The sequence below is a fragment of the Olea europaea genome, chromosome 12 (genome assembly GCF_002742605.1).
Source record: "Olea europaea var. sylvestris chromosome 12, O_europaea_v1, whole genome shotgun sequence".
In the NCBI taxonomy this organism is placed as follows: domain Eukaryota; kingdom Viridiplantae; phylum Streptophyta; class Magnoliopsida; order Lamiales; family Oleaceae; genus Olea; species Olea europaea.
In genome coordinates, this window is record NC_036248.1 from 1,397,717 (window position 1) to 1,415,638 (window position 17,922).

Here is a 17,922-nt window from a genome sequence, read left to right on the forward strand (position 1 = left end):
TTGTTCGACGACCTCGACGTTGTTGAATGAAGGACCTAGATAGAACTCATTGAGTTCGGCATTGGCTTGTGCGAGGAAGTTCGGAGTTATATATGGCCGACTGAGGATCTTCTGAAAGTCTTTAAAACTGAAAGAGTCGCCAGATTGGGATTGTGAAGCAGCCGTTAGGAACGAAATAAAGTTTTGTTGAGGTTTGCTTGAAAAACGTAGCAGAGAAGTAAGAAGATGAACAGTAATATTACGAGAGAGAAGCGCAGAACAATGAGACGTGATTTAGTAGTGCGATAAAATGACGTGTATTTGGGGGTTATAAGGGTTTGCAACGTCGCACCTTTTCAGGCTATGGAAGAAAATAATGATTGAAATTTTTGGAAATTTCAAATGTTGTTGGGAAACACAAAGTGAATATGGCAAAAATTAATAATTGATATTAATTCTGCCATATTGGGGGGTAATTGTTGACACGTTAAAAGTGCAGCCCAACTCAAATAGCCCAAAGAATGAAGCCAAACTAGGCAATTCAGGATAAATGCCCAAATAAGGTTATTAATGAATGCAGTGGAAGCCCACGAACGCGGTAATATCATTGCCCAAACTTGCAAGACGCCCAAGACCTAAGCGAATGAAGTACCTTCCAGTCGCCCAGAGTTATGACCCTGTTCTCGCCCAAACCTTCGAATCGCCCAAGATCTTAGCAAATATAAGATATTATGGTTATCTAAAAGTGCAGTCATCGAAGCAGTTATTGGATAATCTCATCACGTTCCACGATTCAGGGAGTTCAGTTGAAGACGGTTGAACGACAAAAAGTAGTGACAGCATTTAGAGACAGCAGTTCCACGAATAGTTGGCCACCATAAAGAAAGTGGACAGTTATAAAGCAATTAAGCAGTTTCTAAGTGGTTGATCATAAAGAGAGCATCAAGGAAATATAAAAGGAAGAAAAGACATAGAGCAAAGGATCCCGAATCAAACAGAGAATATGTAATTTCAATTTCTTAGTTTAGACTTAAAATATTTCTTTTCAGTACTCGTGTGCTTGCGCACTTTGGAGACATTTCTGTTTAAGTTCCAATTGTAAAGTCATTGCCGAAAAAACACCACTTTTTAGAATTTTGTAAAAAGTTTGTCCCTTACAAAATCGTCTAATTTCTTTTTAATTATTAACGACTACAAGCGCGAAACAATAACATTTTTAATTGTTAACGACTACTGGCGCCAAAAGAATAACATCTGATATCTTAATTACGGTGATCTTCTTCCTCGAACCATTGATCGAATCATTTGATTTATCTCGCAAATGGGTTCGCTTCTGATCCATTTTCTACTTTTTCTCCCCAGTTTTGCATTGCGTTTATTTATATTCTTATTCGATAATTTGTATTATGAATACCGAATTTGATCGTTTTTTCATTTTCTGCCAATCACTATCCGGGGATTTAAATTATTACATTTTGATAACGTTATTATTTTATCCTTTAGATTATTCTACCTTGCGTACGTTTCTTTTTTTTTGTGCTTAAAACTGCTTTTTAGTTGGTTTCTTGTTTAAATAAAGGTAAAAAAATCGTGGTCTGCGCTCGTTACATTGTTAGATTTTGGATTAATTTGAATAATATTGTATTTACGGGTTTGTTGGGTTGAAATTTTGATTGATTAGGATTGGGTTGATATAGTTTCTATAGTTAAGTACGGGTTTGTTGATGAATATTATTCAATGTTTTAACCGGGTTGGAGTTTATGCATGGTTGCTAAGGATCTTTTAAATCAAGAATTTCTTTAATTACTTGCAAAAGAAAGACTTTTGAAATGATGGAGAGAAAGTGGACAGGATAAGCATTTGGCTCAACTGATCTTTTGTCATTACTCGATTCAGTAAAGGTTAACTCCCTTCTTTACTTTTGAATTAAAAAGACATTATTCCTTTCGACCCGTTTTCATCAATATTTCCACGTAGTTCAACAGTAAGGATTATTGTTGCAGAAAGTAATTGGAAATTTTATTTATTTATCTATTGAGTGTGTTATATATTGGCTTTTAATGCTCAAAGATGTATCATATCCACACGATTTGTTTCTGAAATTAGTAGTTCAATACAAGCAATGTTTATGGTAATGATAATGCAATTGCTGTACTTGTCGATTCAGATAAAAGTGACGGATGTTGTTCAACTCACCTAATAGATGGAGATGGTAATTTCAATGTTGATGGAATGGATAATTTCATGAAGGAAGTTAAACTCGCTGAGTGTGGACTTTCTTATGCCATCGTCTCCATCATGGGCCCTCAAAGCAGTGGTATGAATTTTTAGCTGTAAAGATACTCCTTTGCTGTATTATCAATTTGGCTTTTACCGGACTCTGGGAGGCTCAATAAACATTTATTCTTAAACTTAAAACCCTTTACTTGAGTCCTCCTTTTTCTACTAGCATCCACTTCTTTGGGGCATTTAATTTGGGTATCTTAGCAACCTAAAGATTCCTGTTCCTTAACTTGTCAATGTTGTGCACATTTCTTAGTCTATGCCTACTTTTAAATTTCTTCTGTGATTTTGACAGGGAAGAGTACATTGTTAAACCACCTATTTGGTACTAATTTTAAGGAGATGGATGCTTTCAAGGGGAGGCATGTACTACTTCTTACCTCTGATGTTACTTCTTTTTTGCCTGCTAATAAATCGAAGCCTACTGACACAAATTTCCTCAGGTCTCAAACTACAAAAGGTATTTGGATGGCATGTTGTGTTGGGATTGAACCTTGCACTCTTGTCATGGATTTAGAGGGCACTGATGGAAGAGAACGAGGAGAGGTTTCAATGAAGCACTTATTCTTTGCAAACTTCGAATTTTCATGACGATTTGTGGATTTAATGATTCATTCGATATTTCATGTTATTTTGCAATTATGTGTCTTCATCTCACTTAGCCTGCAAAACATTCTGCACTTAGTTTTCATACAAAATAATTAAATGGTTTCTGAAAGTGTATCTTTACTCTCCTTTGGCTATGTAAGTTTACCATCCGTCAAACAAAATCTTTCTGTTTGGAGTGTCCCTCTTTTGACATTGAAGTCCTTTTTTTTTTTCCTGGTTAAAAAGGGTCCAAGAGGCAGAAGGTATAATCATTGTTGTAGTACGCAATACCTTGATGTTATGGTATTTAGATCAAATGCAAGTTCTCTTATGTTCCAATAGTATCTGAGAGTTCATATTAACTGCATGCATACTAGGGCAGCTTACCTGCTCTTAAGTTATCTTTCCTTTATTTGATAATTTTTATTCTGTTTCCAAAAAAGTGGAGAAACAGACAAATTTGGAGTTAGTCGACCTTTCTCTTCTATTCTGATTATTTTGCTTCATTACAGGATGATACTGCATTTGAAAAGCAAAGTTCTCTTTTCAGCCTTGCTGTTTCTGACATAGTGCTGATAAATATGTAAGATTGTTTTGTTGGTTCAAAAATCATGTTTATAACTATTAAAATGTAATGAAGATGTTTGGGCTTGTTATATTGTTTATTTGAATAAAACCTACACAATTCAGGTGGTGTCATGACATAGGTCGTGAGCAGGCTGCAAATAAGCCACTCTTAAAAACTGTATTCCAGGTAACTTGTGCACTTGCTCTGTACAGGCAATAATTGGAAATATTAATGTCTTACTGATTTATCTTTATGATTAACAGATCATGATGAGATTATTTAGTCCACGCAAAACCACTTTGATGTTTGTCATATGTGATAAAACAAGGGTATGTTCACCCTCTTCAACTTTTTTATGATTCCGTTGAATGTGGTTTAAAAACTTAATTTGATCCTATGGAATGATCCTTTGATCTGACAGAGCATTTTTTTCCTTATAGACGCCTTTGGAAAATCTAGACCCTGTTTTAAGGGAAGACATTCAGAAGGTGCACCATATGGTGACTTATTACTGTATTATTATTATATTTTAATGTGATTGACTGCTAACCTTCAGTCTCTCACTGTATCACTGACCCTTTTCTGAAGATATGGGATGGGATTCCCAAGCCTCAAGCTCACAAAAAGACTCCATTAAGTGAATTTTTTAATGTAAGTTGCTAACTTGTTGAATAACCCTATCACGTATTTACCTTGACGTTATATAACATCTTCTTAAATGATTGAATGGCAGGTTGAAGTTGTGGCTCTTTCCAGTTTTGAAGAGAAGGAAGAACAATTTAAAGGGCAGGTTCTGGTTCTCATTGAATTCTTTAAAATGACACTCATGTTTTTGGATGTCATCAATATTTCCACGTAGTTCAACAGTAAGGATTATTGTTGCAGAAAGTAATTGGAAATTTTATTTATTTATCTATTGAGTGGGTTATATATTGGCTTTTAATGCTCAAAGATGTATCATATCCACACGATTTGTTTCTGAAATTAGTAGTTCAATACAAGCAATGTTTATGGTAATGATAATGCAATTGCTGTACTTGTCGATTCAGATAAAAGTGACGGATGTTGTTCAACTCACCTAATAGATGGAGATGGTAATTTCAATGTTGATGGAATGGATAATTTCATGAAGGAAGTTAAACTCGCTGAGTGTGGACTTTCTTATGCCATCGTCTCCATCATGGGCCCTCAAAGCAGTGGTATGAATTTTTAGCTGTAAAGATACTCCTTTGCTGTATTATCAATTTGGCTTTTACCGGACTCTGGGAGGCTCAATAAACATTTATTCTTAAACTTAAAACCCTTTACTTGAGTCCTCCTTTTTCTACTAGCATCCACTTCTTTGGGGCATTTAATTTGGGTATCTTAGCAACCTAAAGATTCCTGTTCCTTAACTTGTCAATGTTGTGCACATTTCTTAGTCTATGCCTACTTTTAAATTTCTTCTGTGATTTTGACAGGGAAGAGTACATTGTTAAACCACCTATTTGGTACTAATTTTAAGGAGATGGATGCTTTCAAGGGGAGGCATGTACTACTTCTTACCTCTGATGTTACTTCTTTTTTGCCTGCTAATAAATCGAAGCCTACTGACACAAATTTCCTCAGGTCTCAAACTACAAAAGGTATTTGGATGGCATGTTGTGTTGGGATTGAACCTTGCACTCTTGTCATGGATTTAGAGGGCACTGATGGAAGAGAACGAGGAGAGGTTTCAATGAAGCACTTATTCTTTGCAAACTTCGAATTTTCATGACGATTTGTGGATTTAATGATTCATTCGATATTTCATGTTATTTTGCAATTATGTGTCTTCATCTCACTTAGCCTGCAAAACATTCTGCACTTAGTTTTCATACAAAATAATTAAATGGTTTCTGAAAGTGTATCTTTACTCTCCTTTGGCTATGTAAGTTTACCATCCGTCAAACAAAATCTTTCTGTTTGGAGTGTCCCTCTTTTGACATTGAAGTCCTTTTTTTTTTTCCTGGTTAAAAAGGGTCCAAGAGGCAGAAGGTATAATCATTGTTGTAGTACGCAATACCTTGATGTTATGGTATTTAGATCAAATGCAAGTTCTCTTATGTTCCAATAGTATCTGAGAGTTCATATTAACTGCATGCATACTAGGGCAGCTTACCTGCTCTTAAGTTATCTTTCCTTTATTTGATAATTTTTATTCTGTTTCCAAAAAAGTGGAGAAACAGACAAATTTGGAGTTAGTCGACCTTTCTCTTCTATTCTGATTATTTTGCTTCATTACAGGATGATACTGCATTTGAAAAGCAAAGTTCTCTTTTCAGCCTTGCTGTTTCTGACATAGTGCTGATAAATATGTAAGATTGTTTTGTTGGTTCAAAAATCATGTTTATAACTATTAAAATGTAATGAAGATGTTTGGGCTTGTTATATTGTTTATTTGAATAAAACCTACACAATTCAGGTGGTGTCATGACATAGGTCGTGAGCAGGCTGCAAATAAGCCACTCTTAAAAACTGTATTCCAGGTAACTTGTGCACTTGCTCTGTACAGGCAATAATTGGAAATATTAATGTCTTACTGATTTATCTTTATGATTAACAGATCATGATGAGATTATTTAGTCCACGCAAAACCACTTTGATGTTTGTCATATGTGATAAAACAAGGGTATGTTCACCCTCTTCAACTTTTTTATGATTCCGTTGAATGTGGTTTAAAAACTTAATTTGATCCTATGGAATGATCCTTTGATCTGACAGAGCATTTTTTTCCTTATAGACGCCTTTGGAAAATCTAGACCCTGTTTTAAGGGAAGACATTCAGAAGGTGCACCATATGGTGACTTATTACTGTATTATTATTATATTTTAATGTGATTGACTGCTAACCTTCAGTCTCTCACTGTATCACTGACCCTTTTCTGAAGATATGGGATGGGATTCCCAAGCCTCAAGCTCACAAAAAGACTCCATTAAGTGAATTTTTTAATGTAAGTTGCTAACTTGTTGAATAACCCTATCACGTATTTACCTTGACGTTATATAACATCTTCTTAAATGATTGAATGGCAGGTTGAAGTTGTGGCTCTTTCCAGTTTTGAAGAGAAGGAAGAACAATTTAAAGGGCAGGTTCTGGTTCTCATTGAATTCTTTAAAATGACACTCATGTTTTTGGATGCATGTACTTTGGACTTCTCTGAGTTCCTTTTTTCAATACTATGTCTACTTACGGATTTGTTTTCTGAGAGATGGATGATCTTTCAATTAGTGAATTCGGGGATCTAATTTTTGGTATGTGGTTTTAATGAAGGTGGAGAGTCTAAGACAGCGATTCTTCCATTCTATTGCACCTGGTGGGCTTGCTGGGGATAGACGGGCCGTGGTTCCAGCTTCAGGCTTTTCATTTAGTGCACAACAGATTTGGAAGATCATTAAGGAGAACAAGGACCTTGATTTGCCTGCGCACAAGGTTGTGATCTTAACATCTACTTACTTGTAAATTCACTAATAAACTATTCAGTGATTTTATCATTGACATTTAGCTTCTTGTCTATACCTAGGTGATGGTTGCCACTGTACGTTGTGAAGAGACTTCTAATGAAAAGTTCTCTTCATTTACTGCAAATGAGGTATATCTTCGTAAATATGTTTAAATGTTTTATTTTATCCATGATACTGATTATTTGATCGTATTATTCAGGAATGGCGTCAACTAGAAGAGACTGTACAGTTGCAGCCGGTGCCAGGCTTTGGGAGGAAGCTCAGCTCAATTCTTGATGCTTGTCTATCAGAGTAAGTTGATAAATGTCTGCATTTATATTCTTCCAGTATCTTGGAAACTGTCAACTTAAAAAAACGTTAATGAATTGGAAGATGTATGTGGCTACACCTTAAAAGATCTTCTGAATCCTCTGTTCCTTGTTTGGATTCTGGTTGTTATAGTTCGTCCAGCTTGTACGCTCATCCTTGGGAAATTGCGATACAGTTTGAACATTCTCCATAATGGGTTGAACTGGAATTTATGGTTGATGTACTTGATTGTAGAGTTGGGACTGTTTTCTGAGGATAAATTACAAGAAAAGCATAAATAGGTTGGAAGAAGACAGACATGAAGCTGTTTTAACAAAATATTAAGCAACATTCTTTGTATCTTAATCACAATGCATGGAATGAGAGTTTTATCCTTGTCACAGGAAAAAGGTTTTCATCTTTTGGCAGATCTCTAATGTTAGTTTGATGGCAATTCCCAGGTGAAAATGGGCATTCCCATCCCCCCCTACTGATTAATGGAAATAGGCCAGTTTAGTGCACATATAAGAAAAAGAGAATGATAATTGGCAGTTATTGTTCGAAATGTTACCTCAGATAGTTTTCTTTGCCACACCTTCATTATGTATATTATTTTCAGGGTTAACAAGAAAGTTTCATTTGTTTGATTTCTTTTTTCTTAATTTAATAGGTATGATGCCGAGGCCACATATTTTGATGAAGGTGTTAGATCTTTGAAGCGCAGTCAGTTGGAAGAGAAACTGATGCAAGTAATACTTCTTTAAGCTTGTGTAATTGGTTGAAAGTGTTCACCATGCACATGCATAAGATACATAATGCATATATATACAGTAATGGCATTTGACTCTTGAATTTAGTAAAGTTCCTGGGAAAAATCAACCTTTTCCCCCATCACTTTGACAATTTTAAAGCTGGTTGATAATAAAAGATCTCTCAGATGCTTTTATAAACAAGACATAAGAATCACATCTACAGAGGGTGTGAACATAAAGAGTGGATGATGCTAAGCATGAAATTCTAATTTCAAGTTGAATATGTAAGAGTTGCAAAAGATTACCACTGCAATGATGAATTTGATAAGTTCATTTTGCCCTCTTACACCTGCAACTGAAGTAAATAGACCATTTGTATGTGCAGTATTTAGTCACTAGCTCCAGTTTACTTGTGTACATCATCCAGTTGAGGGGGATGATATCAACCAATGTTAATGTCCAAGGGAATAATTTGATAGTTGAATTTGTACAGTGAGAATTTAATCCTTTGGTGAACTTAGGGGATGATATAAACTAAGGTTAATGTCCAAGGGTTTTCACTTGTTTCTCTCTCATTTTTTCTGGACACACTTTGTTCAACTTTTACGTGTCAAAGGAAAGACATACAAAAAGTAGCTTTGAAAGTTGATAGTGGCACCATGTTGCTGGTTTCACATAACTAGGAATTCATGCTATCCTTATCGTTTGATTGGCAGGGGTAGATGTTAGATCTAATAGAGTGTGATATGCTCGTCAAAGTTATGAATGAGATTTTCATTTCGGCAATAATCATTTGTAATAAAATTATTGGTTTCCTTATTTTATCATTTTTTTTCTCATGGTCTATTGTTCTTTATATCTATTAGCTTGTCCAACCGGCTTACCAGTTCATGTTGGGACACATACGTTCTGGAACTTTTGAAAAATTTAAAGATGCATTCAATAATGCTTTGAATAGTGGGAAAGGATTTTCTGCTGCTGCGCGTGATTGCACTGAGTATTATATGTCACACTTTGATGAAGGATCTGCAGGTAGGGTGATTGATATTTAACTTTCATCTCTACTATTTACCTTGATGGGATTTTGGGCATGGTATCGCACTGCAGTCTGATTTACTTGGAAGGTGAACCCTGGAAAGAGTTTCTCAAAAGGCATATCAGATGCAAATTTTGAAATTTTGAATTGCCGCAGTCATGGGATGTTGTTTCCTATTTTTAGCTGCAAACTATTAACGATATCATAACAACAAAAAAGTAAACCTTGTTTCCAATTTGGGGTCAGCTACGTGAATCCTTTTTTGCCAGTTTAGATCTATTGGAAGATCTAAAGTAATTACATCAGGCCATTAAATCTGGTCTACCCCTTCCTCTTTCAACTTTCTACTGAAATTGCATCTCTTACTAACGGGAGTCTGTTTAGGTCGACACGGATCATGTTGATCTTAGAAAGTTATTTTCATTGGCTGAAATTTGGATTCAGCAGCTGATATATTTTACTGGGAGTCGAGAACAACGGAGATTTTGTCCTCATCAGCATACATTTTGATTAATAACTTGTTCTTCTGCAGATGCGAAGATTGACCAAGCAAACTGGGACTGCTCTAGAGTAAGAGATAAGCTCCAGAGTGATATAGATGCACATGTTGCTGCAGTCAGCAGTGCCAAGCTCTCAGAACTTGTGACAACATATGAGGTATGAAAGATATATTAGATTTAGAGAAAACTGAATTATTGTGATTTACTTGAAGAATTAGAGAAAGTATGTGCAATGCTCACTTTAATGGATAAACGCAATTTTATTGAACTTTAGGCTATAATAACTAGCAATGGCATTAGAAAAGAAGCGATGGTTAAGTTACCCTACATTTTACTGGTTAAGTTATATTTATGAAAATGGTATGAGTTTGTTGAGTGAATACTTTGTTATTTGTGTATAGTGTTACCACTAATGAGATTTCATGTGCAGATAAAATTGAATGACGCATTATCTGGACCTGTTGAGGCTTTATTTGAAGGAGCTAACAAAGATACATGGCCTGCAATAAGAAAACTTCTCCAACGTGAGATTGAAACAGCTGGAGTTGGATTTTCTGGTGCTCTTTCTGGTTTTGAAATGGACGCAGAAATGAAGGATCAAATGCTTTTGAGGTTGAAGGAACATGCAAGAGGATTGGTTGAAGACAAGGCAAAAGAGGAGGCTGGAAGGGTTTTTGATTCATCTGAAGGATAGGTGCTTTTTTGTGGTGAAGGATAGATGCTTGCCATGTGCTGTGTATTCATATCTGGACCCAGTTTACAATGGCAATGCTGAAGTTTTGTTTCTCTGCTTCTATTAAATGGAACTGATCAGATCATTATTTTCAGGTTTTCAGCATTATTTAGCCAAGATTCTGACTCAATGCCACGGATCTGGACGGGGAAGGAAGATATTCGAACAATCACCAAAACTGCTCGATTTGCCGTATGACATACTTGTCTAAGAACTTTTATGGTGTAAATGATCGCAGTCTCTTTAATTTTTCATTATTTTTGTTCTTGGTTCCTAGTCTTTGAAGTTGCTCTCTGTTATGGCTGCATGCCGTTTGGATGACGATGTGGATACTATTGAAAGCACATTGTCCCTTGCCCTCATGGATCCCAAATCTACCAATCAGGGCACTTCAGTGGACCCTCTGGCCTCAAGCAGCTGGGCTGGGGTAATTATTGTGATTCCAGCGTTTGTTTCTTTGAAGTTGGTACAGTTATATCTCCGCTTTAGCATATCAAACAACTGACCTCGATGACAAATCTTTGTGAAACCCCTTTATACTAAAACATATATACTTATTGTTGAGAGTAAATAAGCTATTTTTTATCTGTTCCATTGTGTTAAAATTTTTTTTCTCCTTTTGGATTTGAAGATAGTTTTACTTTGGCTTTAAAGCTACTTGTGCCCCGATCTAGTGCTTAAAACTATATATATGTATGTGTGTGTGAGTGTGTGTGTGTAGATGTCCACAATGAACTAAGTTTTTTGTTTGTGGTCCTGACCCAGATTCCACCATCCAAAACTTTGGTTAACACCAGTCCAGTCCAAATCTTTGTGGAGGCAATTTAAAGCTGAGACTGAGTACATTGTTACTCAAGCCATTGCAGCTCAGGCACGAACTTGCTCTTATAATGTTTCTGAAAATCTTCTTTTAACATTATACGCGTTTATGCTGGCATCGCTTCTAGCATATTTGTGTTACTCTTCTTATAAGAGTATGATAGCTATACATTTTGCTAATTGGTGATGATTATTGACCGACTTTCAGGAAGCTAGCAAGCGAAATAGCTCTTGGTTACCACCTCCATGGGTGATTGTTGCTTTGTTAATCTTGGGTTTTAACGAGTTTATGACTCTCTTGAGGTACCCCTTTTTTCTTTGTTTTGGGGGTGAGGAGGAAAGCAGCGACTACCTGGCAATACAGTCACTAGCTTTCGATCTTTCTCACCAACTAATTTTGAAGTGTCCTAACGAATTTCCGTTTCTTTTTTTTTTTTTACAGAAATCCATTGTATTTGGGTGTTGTTTTTTGTTGGTTTTCTGCTCATAAAGGCTCTTTGGGTACAACTAGACATCTCGGGTGAATTCTGCAATGGAGCTGTAAGTGATCTACTCGAATCAACTTTCTCCGTTTGACAACCATTCCTTCAAAACTCTATTTTCTTTGGTAAATTGAAATATCACCGAGTAAGTTTGGCTAGTTTAAGCCCTTGTTTGACAACCATTCCTTCAAAACTCTTTTTTCTACATATACATTTTCAATCATACATTCACATAATAAAATATTCTGCATATAAATTCAAATCTTTTTTCTACTTTTTAACCACACATTTTTCAAAAAATTACTATCCAAAACTCTATTTTACCCAAATAATGGTTGTCAAACAGGGGCTAAAATTTTTACTTCATAGTTTTAATACAAATAACATTTTTTAAAGATCAAAATTGCAAATAAGTATATTTATTTTGACACTAGGGTAAGAATTATCTTCAAAATAAGTATACTTTTTTTCTAGCGTCTACAAACACGCTTCAAAACTAAAGTTACATAAAACTAACTTTTATTTCTTCTAAGCTTAGCCAAAAATGCTCTTAGTATCAGAAGCTTTTGAAATCAACTTATTTTCTAGACTTGTGATATCTTTTTTGCTTACAGCTTCCTGGACTTCTTTCCTTATCAACCAAATTTCTTCCCACGATCACAAACCTTCTTAGAAAACTGGCCGAGGCAGGCCAAGGGCGTGCAAATCCCGACTCTCAGCATAACCCTCCAGCTGCAGGAAAGAAATTCCAAAACAGCACTGGTGACTCAAGTGCTTTGTGTGAGGTAACTTCCAAAAATGGAACTGAATACTCGAGTCCCTCAGCTCATCAGAAATTTCAGTAAGCTTTTGTTGAGAGTACAATTTTCTCCGTGATACCACTTTTGTTGTTATTTTTAAGTATTAAGCTGCACAACTGTGATTCATGGATCTGACTGCTAGCAACAAAAAGGGGGAACAAATCTTGAAGACATTTTAGGGCATGTTTGGTATGGATCAGTGCACAGAATAACAAATAAGCTTCCTTAATCGTATCCACTGCTCTCCACTTTGACGTATCAAACGTGCCGTTAATATTTTCGCAGGGATCATATAAATGTGCTGTTCTTTGTCATGAGAAAATGTCCCAATGAGTTGAATTTTTTGTAGATTTTTTCCTTCGTGTTTCTTGTTGGTGATGGAAAAAAACCTTGACTTGGCATTGATTATGTTTGATTTTCAGTTTTGCCTTCCAATTCTGTATCTCCAGAACTGAAACAATGATCTGTATCTCGTGGACTATAAGAATTTATGAATTATTTTGTATTTTTCTTACCGTTCTTCATAAGTATGCAATGGATGACTTTATACAGGCCTCACTTCACTAGAACTTGGTACGGTTTGTTACTATATATTGCAATTTTATTTTTTGTGTTAAAATATTTTGAGATAACTTATGCGAATTGAGATTTTACTTTTACTGGTGAAAAGAATCACTCTTTTTTATAGGAGTCTTGGATTATGTAGTCGACTCTAAATTTATTGTGAAGAACTATAATATTTTCTTGTTTTCTTCCTTATATTTCATTTCTTCATGACGTTCACAACCCATGTTTACAATTGGAACAACAATCATAATAACCCAACAATCATATGTCTCTTGTCATAGGTTTAACATAAAAATTTTCATAAGGACTAACATGATTGAACTCAAGATTTTTATTAGTTCGATATCATATTGAACTATTTATCTGAGAGTCCAATTTAATGTTTATCATTTCATATCAATATTTTTTATGGACGCAATATGTAACTCGATCACCTAATAATCTAGGGTTAATATATTTAAACCACAATTTTTTATTAACTACACCACATTTTAATTACAATGAATATCTCTCAACTAACTTTCACACATTGTCTATAGAGATTATTTTTATCCAAAATATTTGTTATGAAGGCCAAAAGGACATCTCTCGTAGTTTTAAATAATCAAAATAAATAATTAATATAAAAGTTAAACAAAATATTTGCCCATCTTTACAATATATGTTAATAGAATATTTGGATGAGAATTGTAATTAGGGAAAAAACATGTTAAATAATTAAAGGTTAAGAATGATAATGTGATGGAAAAAAATTGAAGACAAAAGCAAAAATGAGCAAATATTGAAAACTTTTCTTATGCCCCATTTCTCCCATTTATATGAGTTGGTTTTGTTTCTCACACAGATTAAGAAAATCGTATTAATGTTATTAAAAAAATAATTTTTGCCAAAAACTTTTCTAATTTATCCTTGTTTATATTTATACAATTTCAAAATTAAGTGGGAAAATTGGTTATAGATAGGCAATTTAAATAAAGATATATTAGTAAACAAATAAAAGAGAACATTCTCAATAAAAATGTATTCTTCAATAAAATGCATTCTTAATTAAAATGTGACTAAAAAGAAAGAGATTTGAGATCAAGGGAATAAATTAATATCAAATCCAAACAAAAAATAAAAGTGATATTAATTACTTCTCTTTGGATACTTGTGTGATAATGATAATTCTCAAAGGCTAATAATATAAACATATTTTGACATATTGTCTTTAAATATGACGTTTTTTAAGGAACGTAGCTTCCAAATTGGATTATGATTTATGTCCCCATCCTTTCCTTTTGGTCCCATGTGGTGGTGAAACGAAAATGTTGCACCAGCACTTCCATTATGGTCGTACGTTCAATTTTATTTTCAAATGGTTTTAGGAATTATGAACGGAATACAATGAAATATGAATAAAATGGTTGTTGCTAATCTCTAGCACAAAGGTCTGTGCATGACGTCTTTACAACATATTAGATTTGTCTTTCTACTCTCTTCGGACAGACTTTGGTTGGTAAGTAACTGAGGAAGAATAGGTCGATTAGAACTTGAACTTTTCATGATCAATGGGTTTTATCAACTTTCGATTTATTATGTAATATTTTATTTATTCAAGAAAGTGATTTATTTAGTTTCATTGTAATATCTACCCAAGGATTCTTCTTAGCCAAGAATTAGTTTATTTTCATAACTTGTAGCAATTAAATTTGCTCCACCATCAAAAAGGCTAAACCCCCCTTAGTACACATAGCAATTTCCTTTTTTTTATGTCCCCATCCTTTCCTTTTGGTCCCATGTGGTGGTGAAACGAAAATGTTGCACCAGCACTTCCATTATGGTCGTACGTTCAATTTTATTTTCAAATGGTTTTAGGAATTATGAACGGAATACAATGAAATATGAATAAAATGGTTGTTGCTAATCTCTAGCACAAAGGTCTGTGCATGACGTCTTTACAACATATTAGATTTGTCTTTCTACTCTCTTCGGACAGACTTTGGTTGGTAAGTAACTGAGGAAGAATAGGTCGATTAGAACTTGAACTTTTCATGATCAATGGGTTTTATCAACTTTCGATTTATTATGTAATATTTTATTTATTCTAGAAAGTGATTTATTTAGTTTCATTGTAATATCTACCCAAAGATTCTTCTTAGCCAAGAATTAGTTTATTTTCATAACTTGTAGCAATTAAATTTGCTCCACCATCAAAAAGGCTAAACCCCCCTTAGTACACATAGCAATTTCCTTTTTTTTCTTAGTTGAAAACTACAGTTAAGCTGATTTTCGTAACTCGTGGCAATTAATTTTCTCCACTACCAAGAACTATAGCAATTAATTTTCTCTACAACCAAGAAAGCTTACTCCCGTAGCACCAAACTCGTCAACTACGGCATCAGTTTTTTATTTTCTTAGTTGAAGACGACTAATTTCATAACTTGCAGCAATTAATTTTCTCTGCTACCAAGAATTGTAACAATTAATTTTCTCCACTACCAAGAAAGTTAAGTTCCCCATAGCACCAAATTCTTCAAATATGGCATCATTCCCGGCCCTAGTTGAAGACTACAGTTAAGCTAATTATTCTTATTATATTTATTTGATTCACTAATGCATGTATAGAGGATGATTGTTTCTCTCTCCTCTATATATGTACGTGTGTATCAGTATATTCATATTACATTGGAAGGCAGGATATTTGTTTTAATTAAGGTTTTTGTCTGTGTTTCAATGGCTTCAGTTGGTGGTGCAGCTTTGGAGCTTCTTGTGTCTATACTTCTGTGGATCCGTACATTTACTTCCGGTCCAGGTCTGTTACTTTTCATAATTCATTTATTATTATTATTATTATTATTTCATTCAGGGACGCTTTGACTGCTTACGGTTTTAATAGTTAGTCACAAGCCTAGATGTGGGGTTGTGGCTAAAAAGCAAAAGTTGCTTCCGACCCATTTGACATTTTGAAAAGTTAAAAAATCATTTTTGTGACTAAAAAGCTGCTTCCTTCCTCAATTTATAATAGGAGAAGCTGACTCAAAATGACTTTGAGACTTTCTTTGAAAGCCCATCTACAAAAGTAGAAGTTAAAATAGAAGCCCTATTAAAGTTCTGTTTGTGTTCCTTTAATTTCAAAAAGTGTATTATGAAAAAGGGATTGATATTGAAATGTATAGTTGAAAAGGAAGGAAATTTTTTTTATTTATGTGTGATATTATTTTAATAAAGAATGTGTGGTTGAAAGTGGGTACTGTAAAAAAAATAATGTAGTAGAATAGTTGATAAACAAAGGCTAAATGAGTCATAAGAAGTTGCTTTTAAACTTATTTGAATAATTTTCTACAAGTGTTTATGTTATTAGAAATTTTTTTTAGAAGAAATTAGTTTAAATAAAAGAGTTTTTCTACAAAGCATAAAACCCTATGTACAAGGCTTTTCACATGGGGTCGGTCCCACGTGGGCCTCGATGCAGTAAAAAATGGAAAAAAAAATCCTGATCCCACCCCTTGTGAGAACCCTATAAGGGTCCTGTAATGTGCTGAGTCTGTACGTAGGACTGTAAATGCATCGGATATGGAGCGGATCTGTCCAAATCCGATCCGATTCGTTAAGAAAAATTATCCTATCCAATAATTCAACGGATATTTGATTGTTAAATCCACATCCCATCTGCTATGTTATCGGATATCAGATCCGAATTTGAAAAAAAAAAATATTTTTTCCACCATTTTTTCTGGTAATATGATTTTTTTCCTAAAAAATATTTTAATTATCTTGATGGATTTACCTATTATACTAAGAGACCCAAATCAATTTTTTTTTTTTTTTTTTTATCTAAGTGATACTTCTTTAGTTCCTTTTTAAAAGATACTCATTTTGGAATGTTTTAGTAATCTTTCAATGTAGGATACTAATTTTTTTAAATGATACTCATATTTCAATATTTTAGTGATATTTCAACGTGGGATATTAGTCAATTGTCAATTCTAAGTGTTTCTAATTTATTTTATTAATTTCATTAAAAATCATAACCTCAACAAGATTATAATCACAAATAATATCAATTTAAACAATGTAAATTATTTTTGGACATATTAATTATTGATTTTTGATGTTATAAAACAAATTACTCTAATTATTTTTATCTTATTTTAATTAATAAAAAAATTAAATCTCTTCAAATATTTCAATTAACAATGTTATATTATTATCTAACATTATTTATTATTTAAAAATTATGTGTAAAGCATAATATAAATTTCAAAATAGAAAAAATTATGTTTACTAGATTATGATATAATATATCAAATATATTATATTATTATAATAAATCAGATCGGATCGACCTATATCCATATTTGCTTTATTTAGTTAACGGATTATCAGAATCGGATCTTAATCGGACTGAGACCCTAAATCCATCTCCTATTAATTTCATCGAATTTAAATCGAATTCGAATCAAAATCCAATCCATTAACAGCCCTACATGTACGCCCCGTGCTGTCCTTCTACAAAATGCAAAAGACCAGGAGAGCGAAACAAACGGGTCCCTAGAAACATGCTGTCAGGAAAGCAGCTAAAAAGCTACTTTTCAGTTTTAATCACAGAACAAGAAATGTTGTGATTTATATAATTATTATGTATTTATCGAAAAGTTTCCTGATAACATGTAACTTACGCACTGCAGACAAGGAGAATTACAGTAAATATGGGTACCCATTCATTAGAGAAGCAAATTCATTCTCATCGCCGCGGGGTAGTGGCGGAGTGGCCTATGACTATATAATAATAGGCGGTGGCACCGCCGGGTGCCCATTGGCCGCCACCCTTTCACAAAATTTCAGTGTTTTATTATTGGAAAGAGGCGGAACTCCTTTTGGTAATGTTAATGTGTCATTCATGCAAAACTTCCTCGTCTCATTAACAGACACTTCACCAAATTCAGCATCACAAGTTTTCATTTCCTCCGATGGAGTTTTTAATTCGAGAGCTAGAATCTTGGGTGGAGGTACTTGCATTAATGGTGGATTTTACACCAGAGCAAGCTCAAGGTAGAATTG

At 34.1% G+C, this 17,922-nt stretch overlaps 1 protein-coding gene and 1 pseudogene across 1 annotated transcript in view; both read left to right on the plus strand.

Annotated features, from left to right (window-relative positions):
• Positions 1-1,225: 1,225 nt before the first annotated feature.
• On the plus strand, positions 1,226-12,826 carry LOC111405101 (annotated as a pseudogene).
• A 2,685-nt stretch (positions 12,827-15,511) lies between these two features.
• Positions 15,512-17,922, plus strand: part of LOC111405102 (protein HOTHEAD-like) — a 5,860-nt gene continuing 3,449 nt past the window's right edge. The window contains exons 1-2 of the mRNA XM_023033821.1: positions 15,512-15,673; positions 17,550-17,913. Coding sequence (XP_022889589.1) covers positions 15,595-15,673; positions 17,550-17,913 — 443 coding nt within the window. The 5' untranslated portion in view covers positions 15,512-15,594. The remainder of the gene's footprint in view (positions 15,674-17,549; positions 17,914-17,922) is intronic.